We start from the raw sequence: 7,131 nt of genomic DNA on the forward strand, positions 1-7,131 counted from the left end.
TATTACAAAAGACTGGGTTCGTCACACTGTATTATGAACAGCCCCTGCCGGACCTTCAAGGCCTAGAGAGGCAGCCTGGGTTGGGCCCCAACAATCCTCCCTCGACATGCCCCCCTGCATGAAGTCCTGGGTGGGCGGAGTTGCCTGGCCGGAGCTCTGGAGTGGTCCTATATTCATAAAACCACATGGGTCCGAGGCCCCTGGGCATATATATGGCGTACACATATGTACAGACAGAACGCAGGCGTCCCTTCCTCAGGGCGCTGGTGGGCGGGACTGCTGAGGCCCTCCCCGCGAGAGACGAAGTCATCCGTGGCAGGGAGCAGGGTCTGGTCCCAGAGCAAGCCTAGCCAGCTGCGTCAGTTCAAGTGACAGGTCGGCCTGCACCCCGGGGGGGTCCCGTCCCGTCCAGCCCTGAGAGGCTCTAGGCCACCTGGATCTGCAAGTCCTCGTCCTCGTCCAGGTCGCTGGCTCCGTCCCCGGCCTCCTCAGTGCCAAAGCGAGCACCACGGATCTTCCCGAAAAGGGGCGCGTTCTGCTGCTGCCTGCGGAGCCTGTGGGGGGGGGGGGGCCACAGGTCGCACGTGAGGCCTTGTACACACGTTACCTCGTATCGTCCTCACGCAGGGCCCTTTTGGAAGGAGAAGCTAGTACCACGCCCACTTCACAGACAAGGAAACTGAGGCACAGAGAAGCGGAGTAACTGCCCAAAGTCAGCCCCCCCAGTAGGGCTGGGCTCTGAACCAAGGCGGCTGGCTCCGGAGTGGGCCAGGGACTTGGAGAGGCGAAGGAGCTGGCCCAGGGTCCCCCTGCTGGGATGTGAACCCAAGCCTGGCTGCGAGAACACAGGCAGCAAGAGTTCATCCCTGCGTCAGTGACGGTGCTCAGCCCTAGTTCTTCCTCACGTTAAAATTCCTGAAGCCAAAATGCGCGAGGCAAACTTGGACTCTGAGAGCAGCGGGGGAGGAAATGCCCATCCCTGCCCTCCCCCGCCCAGCCAGGCGGCCCTTCCTGGAAGGCCTGAATTATTAACACGGCAGGCCTCCATTACTGCGCGGTGATTTAGTGAGCTGTCCCCGGAACATTAAAGCTCGAAAAGTTGCCGGGTGGCCCTGCCCTCCCCGATGAAAGCACTTCAGAGGCTGAGCAGAGCCCCCCCGCCCGCCCGTTTTGGGAGTTTACGGCTCCTGAAGAACGTGACTAAGGCTGAGTGGCCTTTGCAGGGGTGTATGCTGCGGGCCAGAGTGGGCAGAGCCAGGCAGACAACGAACCTGACCTGGACACACACCTGGGCCCCCCCAGAGCACTGTGGGCCTGATCCCGGGCAGAGGGCTCAGGGGGCCAGGCCACACAGCTGTTAGGTCTGGCTCCACTGCCTGTGCTCTGAAGCACACAGCAGCACATAGTAAATGCTCAATAAATGAGAGCTCAAATGCCTGACGGTTAGCGGGTGATCCGGCCTGGCCACCCAGCAGCTGTGTGGCCACGGAAGGACCTACTTTCTTAGGCCTTCGTTTCCTCATCTGCTAGTCCCCTAGAAAAAAAATCTCTCTCCTTTCCTTCCTCTCACAGAAGCAGCACGACGCTTGTAGCACAATATCTAACCCAGATATAAGGCCCCTCCCCGGAGTAGTAGTAACAGTAACAGCAGCAGCTGACAATTATGATTTATGATGTGTCAGGTGCTTTAATGAATGTGGATCAGCTCATTTAATTCTCACCACAAGAGGTGAGAGCTCACATCATCCCCGTTTCACAGATGAGGAAACTGACACAGAGAGGTTAAGTAAGTGTCCCAAGACCACACAGCTACTAAGTGCAGAGCTAGGCGTAGGCTTCCCACCACCCAGGCAGTCTGGCTGCAGAGCCCGGAACCCTCTACTCCATGAAATAAGAGACTGTAAGTGTGTGCTGGGCCAGGGCCTGGCCCAGGAACAGTTGGTCAACGCCATGGCTATGACAACCTTTGCGCTTCCCAGCTGTGAAGCAGGGAGGGGCTTGGACTTGAAGTTCTCTGACGTCTCCTGGCTCTAGGGGAAGTGCAGAGAGAGGGTGTGATTCATGAATCCTGGGAGAGGGATGGGGCAGGGCAAGGAAGCATAGTGTGCTGGGCGGGTCCCCCAGAGGTTGATGGGTCGGCCTGCAGTCAGTGTGGGGCCCCCCATGACTCCCCGCCATCCAGGGTCACCCCAGCCCAGTGACCCTGGGGGTGCTCATTCTTCTTGTCAAGGACCCCCCCAGTCCCGCTGGCCCTACCCACTGCCCCACCGCTTGGGCCTGCCCTCTCTGCCGCCCTTCCTGCCCTCCCACCGCCCACCAGCCCCCCTGCTAGAAGAGACAATTCCAGGGCCCCTACATGGCCTGACTTCCTGCACCCCCCTTCCCTGGTTTCCTGGCTCTGGCCCTTCCTGCCTGGAGGGGATAGGATTCTGGCCCCAGGGCTCCCCGATCTCTTCCTTATCTGTCTTCCCCTTTCGTCCTAGTTTAGGGCTCCGGCCCAACTGGAGGTCTCCCTCGGCTGGAAGTCTCCCTGCGCTGTTGCTGCCCCCGCGCCACGAATCCTGGCAGCCCCGGGGCCCACCTGGACTGCAGGTGCTCCAGCTGGACCTGCAGGTTCTCGCTCTGCTCCGTCTGCTCGTCCAGCGACCGCTGCAGCTTGCGCGCCTGGTTGTGGGCCTCGTCCAGCTGCGGGCGAGCAGGGCCAAGGGCGTGAGGGTCACCTTGGGCTGGGCAGCCTGGCCTGCCACCACCCAGGGCCAGTCACTCCTACCGTCCCTCTCCGGGAATGTGCTTTTCCGACAGCGTCTGCTCCTTGAGGCCCAGCCCGAGGCTCACCTCCGCTGGGGATGCATCCCTTCTGTTCCTCTCCATCTCTGCTGTCCCCTCTTCCAATCTACCCATCCTCCAGTGCCCTGCACTACTGACGCAGCCAGCCACCCGCCTGCCCGTGCATCCTCATCAGTCTGTCATCTGACCACTCGTCCTTGGAGACATCATCTGCCCATGGAGACACCAAACCACCCGCGCGCCATTCAGCAATCTACCCAGAGCCCATCCAGCCTCCCCCCACCTTCCTGCTGTCCCAGGCCCACCTAGCCCCCCATCAGTCGGCCTTCGTTCCCTCTGCCCATTCCCTCTTCACCCGCTGATGGTGGTCCATCCACCGGTCTACTGTGTACCCATCCAGCCAGCCATCTGTTCACACGTCCATCACCCACCCATCCACCCACCCGTCCGCCCATTCCTTCATCCGTCTGCTCCTCCATCCACGGAAACCTCCTTCCGTCCCGTTCTTTCCCGCAACCCTCGACACACGCGCCCACACACCCCTCCATCAATCCATTCTCCACGTATCTACCTTGCCCACCATTTTTCTTCCACTCCTCCTGCCCGCGCGTCTATCCTGCCATCCATCTGTCGTCCACCTGCCTGTGCTACCCTGAGCACCCCCTGAGACCCAGGCTCATGCCAGGCACTGGGGACCCAGCACAGAGTAACCCAGGAGGGCTTGCAGCCCCCCACTCCTCCCGGCGTGAGGCCCGTGGCCACCTGGGGCCCCTGTGCCCTCACCTCGTCCTCGGCCTGGGCCAGCTCCTTCTTGAGCTCCTCCACGCGCAGCCGCAGCTTCTTCACCTCTGCCTCGTGCTGCTCCACGCGCCGGTTGGCGTGTGCCAACTCTGCCACCTTCTCCTGGAACTGCTTCTTCAGCTTGCCATGCACGTGCTTCAGGTCGGCCAGCTCCTGCAGGGCGCAGATGGGTGGGAGGGGCTCAGCGCCAGTCTGGGCACCATGCCAGGGAGTCCCACGGGGCCAGGCAGTTCGAGGGATGCTGGTGTCTCTTCTTCCCTGACTCTGTGCACCTGCTGTCTGAAACAGCAGCATTAGAGGCTGGGCTGGAGGCTGGAGGCTGGAGGGGCCCCCTAGCGAGGAGAGAGGGCTGGGTGGGTAGAACCGGCGGTTCCAGTTCGGATGTGTAACTTTGGGATCCTTACTGGGTATGCCCCGGGGATGTCCAGTGGGCTGGTGGAGCTGAGGTCAGGGGTTCGGGGAGGGATGGGGTCTGGAATCTTTCGTGCTACATACATGGCATTTAGAGGCTTGGGGTCTGGGGATGAACAGAACTGGGGAGTGGGTCTCAGCAGAAGAGAAATCAGAGGCCAGAGTGGCTGGGAAGAGGATGAGTGGCCAGCAAAGGAGATTCCCATCCCTGAGCTCTGCAAGTTCTCTGAGCCTCAGTTTTCACATGTGTAAAATGGGGGTATGCACCACCTAAAGGTCTCCTGAATCCATCCTCTTTGCTCCATTTCCACCAACTGCAGCCTGGTCTAGGTCTCCATCACCTCTTGTTGCCCAGGGAACAGCCTCCCCTGGCCTCCCTCTCCATCCTCCATCCACACAGCAGCCCAGTAAGTGCTGGGCTCACGGCAACCTGCTCACTCCCCCTCCTGCTTTGAACTCTTCTGGGGTGGCCCACGGCTCCTGCCTCCTCTACCATGTTCCCCTCGCTCAGTTCCCTCCAGCCACACTGGCCTCCTTGTTCCTCTTACCATGGACATTATTCATGCTATTCCCAAACTCTATCCTCTTCCCAAATGCATTCACCGCCAATTAACATCTGCTTTTCCTGGAAACCTCAGCTCAAAGGTCACTGTCTCCTGGAATCCTTTCCAGGACCCTGGGCCTAAGCCAGGTCCCCTGGTATCTCCTCTTCCTGCTGGCCACCACGGAGCTGTGTGATCAGTACAGGTCTGTGTGACATACAGAGTCCTGCGTGCATGCCCCTGAGCGAGCCATCAGCCCCACTGGGGGGAGGCCACATCTATCTGTTCACAGACCTAGAATGGGGTCTGGCACATAGTAGATGCTCAATACATGCAGCTACTATAATTACCAACCGGTCTGGCACACAGTGGGTGCTCACTAAATGTGGCTACTATGATTGTCAACAGGCCTGGCACACAGTAGGTGCTGTGCTCTGGCTGGTGGGGAGGTGGCCGCCCCAACACTGGCCACTCCGCTCACTGCCCCACCTTGTTCTTCTCGAAGAGCGCGGCCTGGCTGGCCCGCAGGTCGCAGTCCAGCGCACTGGCTGTCTGCCGCCGCCGCCTGGCCAGCGCCTCCTCCAGATCCCCGACCTGTGCCCGCAGCTTCTTGTTCTCCCGCTCCAGGCCCAGCTTCTCTGTCTCCAGCCGCTCCCGGCGGCCCCACTCGGCTGCGTTCTCTGCCTGCAGCCGCTCCATCTGCAACGGGGCAGGGCAGAGTGAGGACTCCCAGGGAGGAGGGGGAGCACGGAGGGCCCGGGCTGGAGGCCCCGCCACCGCTGTAGCCATTTTTGGCTCCAGGAAGCAGACCCAGCTGCAGCAGCTATAATTAAGCTGGGCTTATTTCACGGTGTGCAGGATGTGAGGGCGCTTCTGGTCTCTGTGAGACAGAGGGGCCCCCCTCCCGCAGACTGGGGCATCCTTGGGATGAGGCTGGCCCCCCTCAGAGCACGGGCTGGTTCCTGCCCTTCTCCCAGCGACCTGCTGAAGGAGGCGGGGCCCCGGGACTCCCAAGGCCCAGGCCCTCGCGGGTCCTGTCGGCTGTCCCACCTCGCCCCTCAGCTCGGCCATCTTCCTGTCCATGCTGGAGCGTGCACCCAGCTCGTCCTCCAAGTCTTCGGACATGCGGCCCAGCTCGTCCTGGTGTGCCTCCTTCAGGATGCTGAGCTGCAAGACACAGCCCGGCTGGTTACATGAGAACTGCCAGGACACATCCAGAACCAGCTGTGGAGGAGTGGGTGCAGGAGTCCTCAGCGGGGAGCCTGGGCAGCGCCCACATGGGGTGGCACGAAGTATTCAGAACAGACCCTGAACCGGACCACCCCACCCCTTCCAATGACTCTCACCTCCTGCCCCATCCAAGCTGGGCTGCCAGTGCCTGCTCCCAGCCCCCGTCAACTCATCGTCCCCAACAGTGGCCCTCGGTGGGCTTTTAGAAAAGATAAATTTGAACATACACACCGCCCTCCCCAAAATCCCCTCTGATGGCTCCCAGGTGCCTTAGGATAAAGCCCAACTCCTCTCTGTGGTCTCACAACTCCCTGCGCAATTGGACCCTGCCCCCTTCTCCTCAACCTCATCTCCCACCTCTCCCTTGAGTTCACTGTGCTTCAGTCACAGCGGACTCCTTCCTACTCCTCAAATACGCCAAGTCCCTGACCACCACAGGGCCTTTGCACATGCCATTCCTGTTCAGTTCCCTCTGCCTGGAACATACTTTTTTTTTTTTTGAGATAGGGTCTCACTCTGTCACCTAGGCAAGAGTACACTGGCCGCTGGCATCATCATAGCTCATTGCAGGCTCAAACTCCTGGGCTCAAGTGATCTTGTCCCAGCCTCCCGAGTAGCTGGGACTACAGGTGCACACCACCATGCCCAGTTAATTTTTCTATTTTTTTTTTTTTTAGAGATGGGGTCTCACTATGTTGCCTAGGCTGGTCTCGAACTCCTGGCCTCAAGTGATCCTCCCACCTCGCCCTCCCAGAGTGCTGGGATTACAGGTGTGAGCCACTGCGCCTGGCCCTGGAACACTTTCTGAGGTGTTCTGCAGGACTGACTTTTCTTATTGTCAGGCTTTGGCCTAAATGCCATCCTTAGAGTGGCTTCTCCTGTCTGCCTGGCCTAGAGGAGAGGTCTCCTCATCCCACTCCCCGCTAGAAAGCAAGCCAGGGAGGACAGGGAACGTGTCGCCTGTCCACCTTTGTATCCCTGTGTGGCCTTGGCACAGGGCAGCCCTCAACATACACTGACCGACCTAAAACTGGTCTGCCCGCAGGTGCGTCAGAACTGCTTGGGGTGCCTCTAAAATAATGCGATTCCCTGCCGCATGGCAGCAAAACCCAGCAAACTGCTGCTCCACGCAAGCACGCGGGTGAGTGTTCCATACATAATGCTGAGGGAAAGCTGCCAGATACAAAAGAGAACCGTGATGATTTTCTACTACACCGCACTTTTGTGCTTTCGTCAAATGATTGTACTTTTCTTCCAATGATCACACTTTGCAATTTGAAAAGATTAACAAACACAGATTCCCGGACTCAGTTCCCAAAGATGCGAATTCAGGAGGGTGCAGGTGGGGTCTGGGAATCTG

General features: G+C 59.6%; 1 protein-coding gene across 1 annotated transcript; it reads right to left on the reverse strand.

Annotated features, from left to right (window-relative positions):
* Positions 1 to 364: 364 nt before the first annotated feature.
* On the reverse strand, positions 365 to 5,708 carry LOC105820853 (coiled-coil domain-containing protein 102A-like; the record flags this gene model as incomplete). Its single annotated transcript, XM_012657424.1, has 5 exons — positions 365 to 554; positions 2,582 to 2,685; positions 3,571 to 3,741; positions 5,031 to 5,240; positions 5,592 to 5,708. Coding segments are annotated over 5 exons (732 nt in total), but the record flags the coding sequence as incomplete, so codon positions are not given.
* Positions 5,709 to 7,131: the final 1,423 nt, after the last annotated feature.

Source organism: Propithecus coquereli, unplaced genomic scaffold (genome assembly GCF_000956105.1).
Source record: "Propithecus coquereli isolate 6110/MARCELLA unplaced genomic scaffold, Pcoq_1.0 Scaffold540, whole genome shotgun sequence".
Lineage (NCBI taxonomy): Eukaryota > Metazoa > Chordata > Mammalia > Primates > Indriidae > Propithecus > Propithecus coquereli.